General features: G+C 46.3%; 1 protein-coding gene across 3 annotated transcripts in view; it reads left to right on the forward strand.

The window, feature by feature from the left end:
* Positions 1–16,910, forward strand: part of nwk (FCH and double SH3 domains nervous wreck) — a 202,631-nt gene that overhangs the window by 82,971 nt on the left and 102,750 nt on the right. For all 3 annotated transcript variants that reach the window (XM_075688106.1, XM_075688108.1, XM_075688107.1), the window contains exons 11-13: positions 273–425; positions 3,414–3,494; positions 9,955–10,006. In XM_075688106.1, coding sequence (XP_075544221.1) covers positions 273–425; positions 3,414–3,494; positions 9,955–10,006 — 286 coding nt within the window. The remainder of the gene's footprint in view (positions 1–272; positions 426–3,413; positions 3,495–9,954; positions 10,007–16,910) is intronic.

A 16,910-nucleotide genomic window follows, 5' to 3' on the forward strand; every position in this document is an offset into this window, starting at 1 on the left:
TCCTCCTCTCTCGCGTTATTTGGAAGACCGACGGAAGGGTGGTCCCGTCGCAGCTGTAAGGATTTAATTGCGCATTCGCGATGATTATGCGAAGAAATCGGCAAGCGGCGCGCGACTTTGCAGTGAACGGTCCACCCAGCCAAACAAAAACTGGCCGGCACATTTCGCCATGTTCGCTCTCATATGTCCCACTCTCAAAGGCCTTTTACAGGCGTTACATAAGGGACATTAGCGGTATATGGGGACATAAGAGGCATTACATTCTGACACAGGTGCGCACCATCTGCACGGAGCACCACGCCGACATCTGCCTGGGCAAGGAGGCCAAGAAGTGGGCCTCGGCCTATATGAAGGAGTGCCGCACGCTGCGCGACGCCAACAAGGAGCTCAACAGGCTGCTCGGCCAGATTGCCAAAGGAGAAAAGGTTCGGTGGATTGCCCCTGAAGTAGACAAATAACTACTATGCACGGCTAATGCAGAAGCACTTCAGATACCAAAAACGCTTTTGCTTGCCTGTGAAATTCGTTCTAGAGATTTATATGACAAAGGCGCCGTTCAGGCTCGCATTCAATAATTTTGCAGTCTTGCTATGCTAGTTACTGAGAATTGTATTGTGTTCTTTGTAATTATCGAGAACAGGGTAAACATAACACCAATGCAAAGATTCAATCTGCTAACACAAGCACATCATAGCATAGCCAGGAAGACCTGCTCGGTCGTCGCGCGATTACCACGCGTTAGTACTGAGCTAATTTGGAAGCTTTGTAGAGCCATTTACACTCATATTGTTGAGAAAGAGACGCGCGAGTCATAATCCTAGATCTGAGGCGGGAGTGGTGCACGATAAAATATACGTGATAACCTTGAACTATAGAGCATATTGTCAAACCTTCACAAGCTTATCAATAAAATTGCTGCCACAGCTGAACGTGACAGCCGTAGAGAAAGGAGAAATAATTTGAGCCATCTGTGAGTACTTATTTCTTACTGTGGCGTCTGTGTGCTACTCTGTATCTCTTACGCAGTGTCTCCTTAGTACTCCGAAAACGTCTTACACCTTAACTACTACGAGAACAAACTTCCAAGCATGTACGCTTTCAGGGTCTACGCAGCCTATTGCGGCTACACGGTTCGCGCGACGCTTACGTACATATCACCGAGTGCATAGGCAGCTAGTGGACAAACCAAGAAGTATGCACTGAAAGACTGTAGACCGCCCTGTCAGAGGGGGTGGACTAATTATATTTATTTCTGCTAAAATAGAGATAAGATAGAATTCGCGGAACTGTCAAAACTCATCAACAAGGCGAAAGTAAGTGATATTAGAAACTGTAACATGAGAAGGACTGAAGAAGCCTTTAATATGGACGCAGCCTAAAACCTGTGAGAAGGAAACTTGGCATAGGACGAACAAAGATGTATGCACTGAAAGATAAGCTGGGTAATATCATCGGCAATCTCGAAGATATAGTAAAAGAAACGGAAGAATTCGATACTGACCAGTACAATACCCAGAGGATTCAGGATACCTCCATTAGAAACAGTAATGAACAGGATACAGAAACTCCTCCTATAACTAGCGATGACGTCAGAAGGGCCTTGCAACACATGAATAGAGGAAGAGTGGCAGGAGAAGATGGAATAACAGTCGATTTAATCAAAGATGGAGAAAACATAATTGTTGGAAAACAGGCGGCTTTCTATACGAAGTGTCTATCGACTGCAAGGGTCCCAGAAAACTGGAACAATGCAAACATTGTACTAATCCACAAAAAGGGAGGCGTTAAAGAATTGAAAAATTATAGGCCTATTGGCTTACTCCAAGTATTATACAAAATATTTAGGAAAATAATCTACAATATAATAACGGCAACACTGTATTTAGTCAACCAAGGGAACAGGCCGGCTTCAGGAAGGGATACTCTACACTCTATCACATCCATGTCATTCATCAGATTATCGAGAAATCCACAGAGTACAATAAGCATCTCTATATGGTTTTCATAGATTGCGAAAACACATTTGATTCAGTAGAGATACCAGCAGTCATAGAGGCATTACGTAATCAAGGAGTACAGGACGCTTACCTAAATATCTAAGAAAATATCTCCAGAGATTCCACAGATACGTTAATTCTCCACAATAAAAGTAGGAAGATACCTATAAGGAAAGAGGTCAGAAAAGGAGACACAATCTCTCCAATGCTATTCATTGCGTGCTTGGAAGACATATTCAAGCTGTCAAACTGGGAAATCTTAGGAGTGAGGATCAACGGCGAATATATCAGCTACCTTAGATTTGCAGATGGTATTGTCCTGTTCAGCAACACTGGGGACGAGTTACAACGAATGCTTGAGGACCGTAACAGAGAGAGTTCAAGAGTGGGGTTGAAGATCACTATGCAGAAGACAAAACTAATGATCAATTGCCGGGCAAGGGAACAAGAGTTCACTATCACCAGTCAGCCTCTAGAGTGTGTGAAGGAGTACGTTTACCTAGGTCAATTAGTCACAGGGGACCCTGATCATGAGAAGGAAATTCACAGGCGAATAAAAATGGGTTGGAGCGCATACGGCAGGCATTGTGAGACCCTAACTGGAAGCTTACCATTATGATTGAAAAGTGTACAATCCATGCATTCTGTCGGTGCTAACATATGGGGCAGGAACTTGGGGACTTACAAAGAAGCTCAAAAGCAAGTTAAGGACCGAGCAAAGAGTGGTGGAACGAAGAATGCTAGGCATAACCTTGAGAGACAGGAAGAGAACGGTATGAATCAGAGAGCAAACGGGGATAGCCGATATTCTAATTGACAGTAAGAAAAAAACAATAGAGCCGGGCAGGACATGTAATGCGTAGGTTAGATAACCAGTGGACGATTAGAGTTACAGAATGGGTGCCAAGAGAAGGTAAGCGCAGTCGAGGACGGCAAAAGGCTAGATGGGGTGAAATTAACAAATTCGCAGGCACTAGTTGGGATCGGTTGGCGCAGGACAGGGATAATTGGAGATCGCAGGGACAGGTCTTGGTCCTGCAGTGGACGTGAAATAGGCTGATGAAATATATATATACATATATATATATGGTAATTAAGACTAGTGATGTAATTAGGCGGAATGTAAAAAAATATTGTATCTCCAAGCGCCGGCAAATAAACGTTACCTTGGTTCTGTCCGGCCACGTGGCGTTTGCACATTTTGAACTCTTGGTCCACGATAACTGAGACTCCCTGTAATATATATATATATATATATATATATATATATATATATATATATATATATATATATATATATATACATACATAACCTAAGTGCCATATAGGAAATCTCTGTGGTGCGCTTCTGACCTAATGAAAACGTTCTTGGTGAAACACCTCGTAACGCCCGATGTTATAATATTGGCTGTCCAGGCCATGGAGGCATCAACCGGTGAACAAGAGGACGTCGAGCAGAAACTCGAAGACATCAGAAACAACATCCGCAAGGCAGAGGTGAGTGTTTTACCGTAATGCGAACTCTCCAAGGCCACCTTTGCACAGAAAAAAAAAATTTTCTCCTTGCTAATGGAAACTGTGTAAGATTCAACCCGATCCATCTTTCACGAACGGTGTGCTTTCGGCGTGCTATTTAGCCTACGAACTCCCTCTAGGATGGTTTGTTTAGACGTTGTACAGCTGGCCTAAATAGTATACGCTACGTTGCTTCTAGTGTCAATCAAGATGAGCTGCGCTTTGCGGCACGCATCAGTTGAACGCTTTCATTCACGTCTACGGTAATAGTTTCTGTTAACTATTCACGTGAAATAATTTTTCTAAATTGTTCTGAAGCGCAAAATATGAAGTTCGCTTATGAAATTAAATGTCTCCTGTTCTTACTTTCCGAGTGATGTACAGCACCGCAGGCAGCTACCACAAAATGAGACATAAGCGTCACACTGGAGAAATTACGGCTGTGCTGCTCTTGCCTGAAGCATATAAAAAAGAAAGCCTTGGAAATACTACATCAGCAGCAGTAGAAGTGCATTTACCCTGTTTCTGGCTTACTTGCGAAAGCATTCCAGTTGCGTCGCCGCTTGTGTGCTTTGCTCGGCCTGCTGCACAAGTTTTTGTCATTCTGAAGCATCGTTATGGCTTTGTACAACCTATACCGTGACGAGAACCCAGGTTCACGAAGAGTAGTGTTTGTTTTCTTATATATTTTTTTTCGCGTGTTCTCCTCCGCGCTTTGCACATTTTATGCGAATTACCATTTCGGCCAAACGTCTACCCTTGTTAGTATGGCATTTTTTCTAATTTTTAGCGCAGAATCTGGAGGTAAAAAACGCTGTAGCACAGGAGACACACACAATCTCTCACGGTTCTGCGCTAAGGACGAGATAATACGGACCAACAAGCCCGAAACTCAGCGCTTGCTAAGTATGGCATCTTTCGCAAATGATTTGTTAGTATACTCTCCGCTGTTTTGGTCTATGGCGCCGATCATGCGAGGCCTTTATGAGCTAGGAAGTTTAACGCGCTAATTAGTCGTGGTGCTGAAGGAAAGGACGGCCCTTGCGCATGCTATTAGCACATAATTTTCCCCTCTAATACAGGTCTCCACCTGCGTCGTCAGACTTGTGTAAGACAGCTTATCCACTCAACTGCGCTATCGTGCCGTGAAAGCGACCGTCAAGGGCTGAGTCAGGCATGTTTTGTCCTACTCCTGCCAGATGCCGCTGTGTGCACGCTCTGGTTATGGTACCTCAATAAGGCGGCGTTGACATCGTGGCAGTCTAGCCCTCGTTCCATGAAAGTGGAAGTAATGTCTGTATTTCTTCTTTTTTTCTTTTGAGGCTGCTTAGTACAGCAACACAGTGACATCTTTAAACACGGGATACGTGTATCACGTCGAAAAACCCATGTCCCGCCTGCTGCCGGTTTCATTTCGGTTATGTTGTGCAGGACATTCCACAAATGTTGCACTCGGCCTACTATTTCACATACTGCAGCCCTATTGGGCTGTTACAGGAGTAGGTGTGAAAAGCAGAACAATGACAAATAATAGGGGCAATACGAACAATACAGAACAAATGAAAATACTGGCTACCTTTTCAATGGTCACTAAAAATAAGTTAAGGGAAGAGAACGAGTAGGACCAGGTAAAGAATCCCGTATTCAATTACACAGGGAATTAAACTGTATTTATAGGTGCCCGTGCTGGCAAAATAAGGCGCGATGCTAGGTGATGGTGATTTCCAGATTTGAAGAAATCTAGCAAGAGGAGTTAATAATACAATGCAGGAACTTTAGTGATTGCGTGTGTTGGTGATCTGAGAGCGATTGCAAGCCAACCAAACGGGGATTAATTAATTAAAACTAATTATGTAAATAGACGGAATGCAAAAAATAATGTGAGTATCTCCAAGTGACGGCGACATTACCATGGTTCTGTCCAGCTACGTGGCATTTGCATACCTTTAAATCTTGCTATAGGACAGTTGGGACCCTCTCTATAAAGTTTATTATATTGTTTTAAAGAGAAGGGGCTAGCCAACTAACAGTTATTTATATCGGTATGGATAGCCTATGCCTAGAGGATGAATATCTTGCTCTATGTTCTCCTCCCTTCAAATTTCTTTGCGTGCTCCTGTTGACCCTGAAAAAAACCTGAAGACTTCGGTGACCTCTCCAGCAGTATTTCATCAACAGTGTGTGAAATGCACGTGACTGATAGGTGTCTTAGTATTGCTTCTTTCTCCAATAGGCACTGCTAACGACTCATAAAAAAAAAAAACCTTCTAGTAATTTATAACATTTATTAGGAATGGCAACAACGCCACTTGCATGCAAAGGTCATAATCTCGTCTCACACTATGTATAATTCACTCGGTAATCGAAGTGAGGCTAAGCGGAATTCACTAAAAATCAGAATCAATAGCAGTAATGCTCAGCAGCGCTTATACTCGGACTCACAGATACAAAGAAGAAAAAAGAAAGAATTGTTATCCCGGCCCAGGCCTGCGAAAGTGTATGTCCAGTGAAGCTCTTAGAAAACACCACTATAACTGCTGAGGGGGGTGTGCAATGCTTTAGTGCGTTAGAGTAATAGTAGTGCAGGTAATTTAGAGTAATAGGATAAACTGTAATTTTCACAGCACGCCGCCGTTAGTCGTACTGCCGTTTATTTTTCCCTTTGCCGCTCCTCGTATTCACGCCGCTCCTCTGGAGTCCTAACTATGCGTTGCCTACCCATAGCGGCGCTGCATCAACAGTGAAATCAGTTGCTAGGCTGGTTCTTTCATATACGAAAGACCAGTGACGTCACCCCCCCCCCCCCCACGTCGCAAGCTGCCGTCACCGCGGCAGCTTGTGCAATAGTAATCTTTACCGGGAAACATATGCGAGGAGCGCTATGTGCTTGGCATTGTTATCAGGAGCGCTTTGTAATCAACTATGGGGTTGGAATGCTTGTTTTGTGCTTGTTGTTTATTGAAAGGAATGATGTTCTGTATGTTGTATACGTGATTCCAAAGAATATATGCACTATTCGCTTCAATTTGCTGACTCCTTGAAGTCTTCCTCACCACTGCCGCGGCTCGGCCCGGTATTCTACAACCTCCGGGATCGGCCCACATTTTTTGACCAGGGACGCGGACACGAAAAATGCCTACCAACGAACGGCTGACAGCTTCGCTATATATATATATATATATATATATATATATATATATATATATATATATATATATATATATATATATATATATATATATATATATATATATATATATATATATAATACGGTGTCCCACATAACTTGAGCCAAGTGATAGGAGTGGCGGAAGCGAATCGAACCAAACGCATACTGTTCGCACTGGCTTATAGTAACACAGGCAATTTTTTGTTTTCCCCGTAACTCGCTAAATAATTAAGTTTAATTACCCAACTTTTTAATTATTGGCTGAGGACCCCAAGTATGGTCGCAGTTGGTGGAAGCACACCTATCTCACCAGAGAGTAAGGCTGGACCGGACAGAGCACGGTCTGGCCGTCCAATGCAAGATAGGATGGCAAATTGAACAGCAACGGCAACGGTGCCACTCCCCACAACGTGGAGAGACATTATTAAGACCAAGCCCCTCCCCCGTAACATGCAGCCGGGGAGGAACGATGAGAGACGCTCTGCGCGGGCCAAGGCACTGGCTCGACAGCTGGAAGAGGACCCCGAGGTTCTCTACGCGGACGCCTCGCTTCCCAAGCACGCAAGCGGGTTCGCTAGCGCATCCCGTGCTCTTGCACAAGATGTTCCCAACAGAGCATGACACTTCATGCCCGTTTTGCAGATGATCAAAAGGCACTCTAGCACACATCCTTGCAGAGTGCACAAAGCTCAAGAACCCCCTACCATCCCTACACCCCCCCCTCCCCAGCCCCAACCCCCCCGAGCGATGGGAGACCTTGTTGTCCAGCCCCGACCTACCGACCCAGCTCGCGCTGGCGGCTAGGGGCCAGGAACTGCTAGACGCATATGGGACCTGAGAAGAAGGTTCCACCTCATCTGGTGCCAGCGCGCACCAACTGTTACTAAGGGCTCAATATAAAAGTTGACTCTCTCTTTCTCTCTCTCAGAAACCACCGATTGAGTTGTTTCCTGTACGATAATTCTCACGTAGTCCTTTTTCCGGGTTTCAATGAAAGCCTACGAAATATGAAAGAAACCACGTGACGGAGCGCTTGCGTAGCGGTATCGTGCTGCTCTGAAGCATGTGACGAAACCACGTGACGGCGACGGGAAAGCGGCGCGGCTTTCTCTATCTCCTCGGCAGCGCTCGGCAAGTAGGATGCATATATATATATATGCCTGGCCTCTAGAAAGCTGGTCTGCCATCCCCCCAGGACAAATGAAAAGTTTCCGCCCATGCCAGCCAGGATGGATCAGTAGCACTGGCATTGTGTTTCTCCGCAAGAGATCGCAGTTTCGATTGCCGGCAGTGGAGGTGGTCGCATTCTAATTGGGACGCGTGCAGCCTGTTTATGTTTACATTATGGAGCCCCAGGAGGCGGAAACTGGTCTTGTGCTCCACACTCTCGCGTCCATCATAGCCTGTCAGTTGCGTTGAGACGCTAAACGATTTAATCGTAAATTAACTTTTGAAGAAGAAATTCCGTAAGATTTTTCTCGAATAAAGCATTACTTATTCTGGCCTGGTTGTACTCGGAGCATACAAGTGTTGTGTGCCGACATTTGTGCAGGGCTCATGACTCTCTTCGTAAGGCTACACTGTGTTCCGATTGCGAAATGCAATAGCGAGAATGGAAGACAGATTATGGCATGTATTCACAGAAAGATCCTACACTGTAGTTGTTCGTAAGAGAAAGTTCCGGCATCCTGGACAATTTTAACGCTGGAAATATTACGACGGAATGTCACCGGCTGATGGCAAATATTATTATGACAGTAAACCTTTTTGCATGCAGTCCTAGGTCGTTGAGCCATTTAGTTTCGGCGCAAATATTTAATTTTTCTGATGCCATCTCCGCATCTCCAACTCACTACGCAGACGTATTTCACGGCAATGGGGGCAAGGAAACCTATTATTTATTTCATTTTTCCCATTATAGCTGTGTATGCACAGCTATAATGGGTACAATACGTATAATACGTATGCACTACCTGCTCTCCTCGTCCGGTCTCAGGCGTGAACAATAAGTCCCAGGATACAGTGAGATGACTATAATTGCGTTTCGCCTATAAGTACTGCTGATATTAGGTGCTTAGTGATTATTATTATTATTATTTGATTCGAAAACATATATACACTTGACAGGAAAGGAAAAGCGAGGAGGAGGCTGGCAACTGCCACCGAAAGGAGCGCGACGCCTGCCTACTCTTAGGTAAGGAGGAGACAGAAACAAAGAAATGGAAGATAGGAAGAAAGGGAGGAAAGAGGAAGGAAAGAGCAAGTTGACAAATCTCAAAGAATTAAGCAGAATACACACAGTACAGGTCGCACGCCGCAGGACCGGTCACGCTAATAAATAATGTCAAAATAGAAGAAATAGCCTCTGAGGTTCTGTCATCTGACGACAAATATAAGCTACAGACGTGGACCCTAAGTTAGTTACTTCTAGAAAACTAAGAAGAGCGCGGTGAGCCTGATCGCGTCGAGACGCACAACCACTGAGGTGAAAACATTCGTCGAGTGTCGTATACACCGCAGGCCAAGGCGATGATAGTCCCTCGCTAGCAACTTGCGCTGCGCAATGAAAGCCGGACACTCCAATATATCAGAGGATGCCGAAGTGTCTCGCGGCAACTTCAAGCCCATAGGGGCCCGCGGTAAGAGGCTACAGACATACTCGATACGGAAAAGTGGTGGTAATTCGTTGAGAAAGGCTTTTTCTTTAATAGTAGTTTGAGTGGTGTCCTGACCACGAAAGAAGAGAACATGCAGTTAAGTTAAATGTGAATAGCAGATTGGATGAGAGGGTGGCGCTTTGTTCGTTACTGTACGTCGTTGCTTCTAGCCATTTTGAATTGTGGCGACACCGTGCGAAGATGCCCGGTAAGTCTTGTCCTCGAAGATGGGTCTTGCGTGAAATTCGTCAATAGACATATATATGGCAATGCCCTTTAACCATGAGGACAGCTAGGCGTACGGAACTTATGGAGGAATAAGAATAAGCAAGGCAAGGGTAAAATAAGTGCAGTGACTGTGAAACAATGCAAGTCCTATTTCGCCAGCAATAAAAAAGAAAGATTAAAATTTCCTATCGTCCTCTCCTGTGTGAGTATAAAGTCTCGCCGTGCGCTTTCAATCGCTTTCCTCGAGCCTGAGCGCAATGTCGTGAACCGCCTACCGATCTGCCATCTCTGAACTTTTGTTGCATTTAAGTCTGTCGGATTCACCTACAATTTACTTGAACTCGTTGAAGCTATGTCGTTCCTTCATGCTCATTTATTTTTCTTGCAGACAAGCAAATTGAAAGCCGAGGCACGTTTGGAAGCCCTGAGAGAAGGTGGAGGTGGGTACTTGTTCTTTTCTCATTTCAGCGGTCTTAATTCCTCTCGTTTGGTCGCCTTTTTGTTTTCCTTACACGTCTTTCTTACCCGGGTTTGTTTGCGTCTTGGCCGCCGAGCTCTCCGCTGGCGGATGCGCGCAGACGGTCTTTCAAGTCCATCGATCGGCTCCAACGTGCAGCTCGTTCCGTTTTCCGCCAAGCAGCCGAGCAGAGAGAGTTGCGAACGCGGGCGAGACACGCGCGCTACACTTTTGCCGAGACGAGCCGCGCGCCGACTCGCTCACCGCTGTCGGCCAGTGTGTGGCCCGCCCCGAAGAAGCGCCGGAGAAACGTGACTTTCTGTCTCGAACGGCGGCAGCCGCCGACAGAACCCCAGCAGCCGGTATGGCTGCCTTCCACGAGAAGAGAAACGCGAATGAATTCCCAGCGTGAAACCCGTTCGTTCGCTCGTCTCCCGGACTTCGACGCGCCCTGAAGTCGAGACGAGGGAGAGGCCGCCGGACGGGGCAGAAGACCGCGAGCTGTAGGCGAAAACGGCGCGGCCCCGAGATTGATGGCTGCGCGGTTCCCACAAGAGCGCCCGAGTGCGCGCGTCTTGCTCCTCGGGGAGACGACGTTGCCAGAAAACTCGCCGCCGCCGCTCAACAGATGGCGCCGCGGAGAACATTACCCCCTTGTCGTATCAACAAAGGCAGAGAAAAAGTGTCAGTTTTTCTCCCTCCCTCTCTTTCTCTCTCTTCCTGCGTCGATGAACTGAGCACCACCTTCAGTCTTCCACATTTCTTACAATGAATCGCACCATTGTGCGCCCGTGTGTGCCACTGTGCATCCGTGGGTATGAGAGAGAGAGAGAGAGAGAGATGGGCGCACGCTTGCGCGATAAATTCGCCGGAAGCGAAAGACGTAAACAAAATGCGGACTGGTCTCCCACTGCGAATGCCAATGAGTTGCGCGCACGCGTGGAAGTAGGCGAGCAGAGCCGTCACAATTAACTCTCCCCGTGTCTCACGCGCGCCCTCTTGTTAGCAGCTGCTGCCGCTTGTTTCTCCGCTACTCGTTGAAACGAGGCACATATACCCCTGCCTCCGCGCCGCTGCTCACTTTCACCCGCGCTGCGGTTATTTATTCGCCACGGGCGACGAGGAGGCGACACTTCGAGCATTACGCGAAGGAAGGCCACGCACGCACACCTCCACTGTTTTGTTCACCAAATGGAATCCAAAGACGCCTGGATTCACGCGCGTTCTTGGGAACGCCCTTCCTTCATTCGTAATAATTTAGCCAATGACAGGTATGGTTCAAGGGAGCCGGAAATGTTGGCTGTGATTCATGTTGGCCTCCCCGCTACTACAATTACTCGATGAAAAACGCGTTGACATCAAATTATACACTGACCGCGCATAACAAGTTGCAAAGCATAACTTTATGGATTATGGCAATTATGTACTTGACGTAAGCTGCGTGAAAGAGGGAAAATAGTTGCAGAACAACTGAAAGAAAGTCATCGGAGAAGGCCTCGAGACCGTAATTGTACAGACAGAGAGGTTTTTCGCTATTAGCAGACGACCACAGTAAAATCAAGATCAAGATTTGAACTGTTGACGAGGATAACTTGCGAGAAAGATTAGTCGTCGGTAACTGTGCAATCGAATTAAGAGAAAAACGCGGAGACTCCCACAGCCGCGGTGCCAGGCAGACTTGCAGCACAGCGGTGGCAGCACACGGGTTCGTCTATCGCACAGTCTCGTACCAACTGCTATTCTTCTTAGCGGTACCCGTTTTATCGGCCTTTAATCACTTCAGCGTAGCCAACCTAAATCCATTCTCGAAGTCTGCGATGTTTCGTAATTTTTTATTGGTTCTCGCCCTGATAAAGTCGAATAACGCATGCCTGAAGAAAGCTCAGCGCGAAGGTCTGCGTTGTAAAGCGGCGAGTCAAGATCTGTAAAACGCAGGAAATGCTTTATCGGACCGATATCGTCGATTTCAGAAACAACAAATACCACTGAGATTTCATACTCCCGCTAATACGGAATACCAGCAAGGTTCAACGCCTTGGTGAAGGCAGATAGTGTGTTGTCGAAAGTGTCCCCTCACTCGATCTCTACGACGGTGCTTTCCCATTCAGTCCGCATAGAATGTCGCCGCGGTTTCATGGACCGCGCCTTAAACAGTGGTCGCTGACGAATCCCTAAGAACCAGTCTTGGCTGAATGTCAAACAAACCGTCGTGTCCGACCGGGTATACGACCACTTCACGTCGAAGGCGAGATGCCTAGAGGCAGGACATGAGCGGTGCATCCGGGTGGGGGCAAGGCTGCCTTATCGCATCCTTGGCGGTCTGACACGAGCATTTGAGAGCGTCTCTCTTCCCGAGCCGATTGCACCGCGCGTATTGACCGCTCTTTAAATCCGAGCGCGTCCGCGTTGCTTTTACGACAGGGCAGGTTTCTGCACACAGTCAGTGTGTGTGTTCTTGCCTTCGTCAAGATTCGAGCCGTGAAGCGAGCGTCATTAGGTGACCTCGTTACTTTGAAATTCTCTGCGACCGTCCCCAATTCTCATCGGGTGGCAAAGAACTTGAAAGGGAGCTAAGCGCTGTCGCTTCAGTATTCCCACTTTGATTTCTTTTATTTCCCTCTGCAAATCGTGTGTGCATTGGAGTAATCGGGCTCATTGAGTTGGAAGTTCGTTTGCGTGACTCAAAATCGAGGTGAGGTTTTGTTAATAAACATAATATAAAAGAAGGGTTGCCTGGTTCGTATCGCCAACGAAATGCGTAGATGAAACATCGCCAAAAGCTGCCAGGCCGTGCAGTAGCTTTAGTAGCTAAGCTAACATCGAGCTCGCCTGTACTTGTAAGGAAATCAATCTGTTATGCGCTGTTATATTGCTACGGGACAGTTTACCATTTGACCAGGAGCAGGTCTATCATGCTTCGAAAGGCAACGATGACGACGACGATGCAACCTTCCGTGGGCTGTTTTTTCTGGGCAGTGCATTTATGCCCTTGTAGATAGACCCGCATAATATCGCTCCCGTGACTCTTTCTACGTAACGTATTTGTACGCAACATAACGATACGAACTAAGACAGTTTTCAAACATGCATGAATTTCCCCGTGCTGACACAATGTTTATAGCCTGCACCATGGAAACAAGCGATGGCGAAGTCAGTCAGCAGAGCGAAAAACTCGGTGAATGGCACTTACCCCATGTTTCGTTTTGCGAGAGAGTGACAAATATAGAGAGGAGACAGTCAAAGTGGGCTGGGTGGAAAGGAAAGGGAGGTGAAATTGAATGCGTGGAATGATCATGAAGCACCGTATAGCTGCAACAGAATGTCCAGAAAGGTAACTAGCTTGCCGCACTTAGCTCTTGTAAGAGCAGCATCTGGACTCTGTTTACAGAAAGTTTTAACAGTATAGGGTTGTTTGTAAGAGTGAATTTCAACCAATTCTTCTGCTGGGCATCAACCGAAACCGAGGGCATCAGGAGTGTGCGTGTATTCAAATTATTAAGTTAAACTAATATAAATAAAAAATTTGGTCCATGTATACTACACTAAGAATTTTACAAGTCCTGTGCGCAATATGAATGTAGCATGCATCTCGTGCCATGCGTCATGAGCCTACACAATCTAATGTCATAGAAACTGCTTAACTAAAATGTCGCACTTTCTTTTCTGAATTCTTCCTTCTCGATTTCCATACGGAATATCCTGCAATGTTTCATAAGGATTTTTCTAAAAAGCGGCTTCAAAATGAACAAGAAGAGCTGTTACTTATTCGGCCCGTTCGGTTTCTCATACCTTTCTTTCTGCACCTAGAAGATTCTAGATTTCTGCATCTCCATGAAGATTGCGCGGCGTCTTGCTCGTATGACCATCACGTTTCTGCGTACGAAAAGGGAAATTCACCACGGAACCCGCTGCCTCGGCATTCGATTCCGCGTGCCAGTGCCACGTGATCCGTCGCCGTCGTCGCTCAGTCGTCGCCGTCGCCGTTGTCGTTGTCTTGTGGCCACTCACCTCTGTTTCGACACAAGAAAGCATTTATTCGGGGCCAACTCTGATGCCGCCTATTCAAGTACCGGGAAAGGTCAATTCTAGTGACTGTAGCAGGCAAAATATTGATACACGCATATTGCGCGTTTCTTGTGGACGATGCACGCTGGGCGCCCCGACGAAGACGACGACGCTCTCTGGCTCTCGAGCTGTCGGCTGATCTGGCCAGCACCGCATTATCATTTGTAAATATACTTTGTAAATAGTCTCCAGTTCTTACTCGTTATTTCGCGTAACAATATTTCTTTATAGTGAAACATTTAGCGCGCACAATCGACAAGGACACAGTGAAGGGGGACACGCGAGCGCTTGAAAAAAAAAATATTTCACTATGAATTCGTACCAACTCGCCCAACTATCAGTTGTGCTGCAATATTTATTTAAGCCTTGTAAATCTTATAAGAATTTTCATAAATTCCATTCGTTTCAAAATATTTAAAAATGAAGAGCACTATGTTACAAATCTGTAATTCAACACAAAAATAAGATATCGTAGTTCTGTAAACTGCATCGATTAGGGCACCTCATGCGGACAAACCTGATACAAGAATTCACAGCTTACGTGGAATTGTTACCATGTTACGAGGATTTTGTAAAAGTTCAGCTCACAATTAGGGGTACATGTTAAATGAGTGTTTACTACATCAATTTGCTTCGCTTTAGATGTATTATTAGATGCAATTTACATCATTGTGATAGTCTTTAACTGTTTAGGTACAGAGTTGCAAACTTGCTAGCTTTCTTTTTAAATTTTGCAATATCCAACAGTTTTCGTTCTTTTAAATCAATGCCTACTGAAAAATTTACTTACAATCACACGATTTTCAAATTTTTTTAATGCTAAGAACTTCATCAAATTTGGTGCAATGGTTGCCGAAAGAAAACGATTTTTCCATTCCCATGTGTTTAAACGGAGCAATCGAGCTGAAACTTCCACTGGATGCTTTCGTTTCAGTGGTCCGCTAGAGTCCTTGTTTCGTTTTATTTATATTTTACGGAATATCAACCGCAGCTCGTCTGCGTGTCGTGACCTTGACACGATGGGCTTGGAATGACGCATCGCTAAATGTGTGCGTATTTGTTGCGTCTCGCGTAGGAAGAAAGCATAACTTTGATGTGTAGGGTGGTCCTTCTTATTTTTTACTCAAAACTGCATGCACTTCGCAAGAAATGTGTTGCCTACTCCACTCTTAAGAAACGAGGAAAGAATACAAGCCACTCACGTGCACGTAACTTCCGCCCGCAAAATAACTGCATTGTCTTGGCGCGTAGCTCCGACCAGCTATGGCGAGCAGAACCGACATTCCTGACTGGGGCTGCTGCGCCTCACATTCGCTTTCGTTCGTTCGGCCCTTTATGTCGAGCTGGTCATTCGTTGTCCGAGATTAGCTACGAAGACAAACAGCGTGCGTGGCACTAAGAACATGTTTGCGTACGACTCCGCTGATTGGCTGGGGTCCCGGCCCGTGGGAAGGCCTGCAGGTGCGCCGCAGCCGACGTGCGCCGACCGCTGTTGGCGGCGGCGATACGGAGCGTCGCAGCCGCCTGAGTTCATTATCGGATGTGTCTCGCGTGTAGGCGCGAGCCGAGTGGGACCACGCAGCGTCGCGTGAGCTCTCTTCCCAGTTGCGTGCAGAATGTGTGGGGCGCCAATGTGGCGGACAATGGTGGCAGAAAGTGACCACTTCGCGGCTCTGGTGGTGCTTTCGCCATTGGCTGCCCTGTCCGGCTTTTCTTTTTATTTTCCTTCTTTCTCTATCTCGTTGTGCTGTCCGCTGCACAGGACCACACAGTTCGCAGTGACAGCCCAATGCCAGTCCGCTACGCGAAATTTCAGGCACGTGCATGGTGAACACTATGATACCCGCTGTGCCAGCCATATATATATATATATATATATATATATATATATATATATATATATATATATATATATATATATAAAGTACACCATACGATGCAGACAACGAAATGTAAATATATAGATGTGGTAGGCTGCTCCATTAATTGTATTGTGAAAGATTTGGCTATTGCGTACTATTCTACGTCCATGCGTGTAAAAACACTGCTCGCAACGCGATTGCACCGTCCATTATGCGCAACCTTGCGCTTTGTGCAGACTGCACGAAGGTCAATAAAAGGAAGTGCTAACGGCCCAGAACTGAAGTTGCGTCTCGGGTAAGAAGTCTTTTTTAATGTCCGCCGGCTCGTCATGGGCACCACAAGATGTTCTCGAAACCGACCAAAGCTGATCTGGCATTCGCAGCGAGAAAACTGATCGGCGATAGAGAGAGATTAAATCTTTTCCACTCTCTCGATCCACCACCCACAGCAGTGTCTGAAGCCTCGAGTGCGCTGTACGCAACCGGCGAGGCAAGCACGTGGCCCGCACAGTGACTGTGCTGCTGACAGGCGCCGGTAGACAGTGATGGATCACGGATGGCGACCGTGCCGGTCTGTACCGTTTGATGTCGACCGTCCACGCTGTAATGGCCCGCCGTCGGGGGTCGAAGCGCCACATCGGCGTCTGGTAACGCTGCGCGTTTCTTTTTTCTGACGCTGCTCCCGGACCGTACGAGGTGCCGAGGTTCGCCTGAACTGCTAGCTTTTTCTCAATGCCTGCGGGCATGACAGCAGAAGTCGAGATAACTCCGCGTCTCAGCCTCGACAAGCAAGTCAACCGAAAGAGCAAGTAGAAAAGCGGCAGACAAGGGTAAAATAAGCGAGCAAACAAATTAGGAAGACAAGTAAAACAAATATTGGAAGGATAAGTGAATAAATAAACGAAGCAAGTGATAAATAAATAATTAACTACCAAAGCGTTCACTTCCCCCCCGCCCCAC

Source organism: Dermacentor variabilis, chromosome 4 (assembly GCF_050947875.1).
Source record: "Dermacentor variabilis isolate Ectoservices chromosome 4, ASM5094787v1, whole genome shotgun sequence".
NCBI lineage: Eukaryota > Metazoa > Arthropoda > Arachnida > Ixodida > Ixodidae > Dermacentor > Dermacentor variabilis.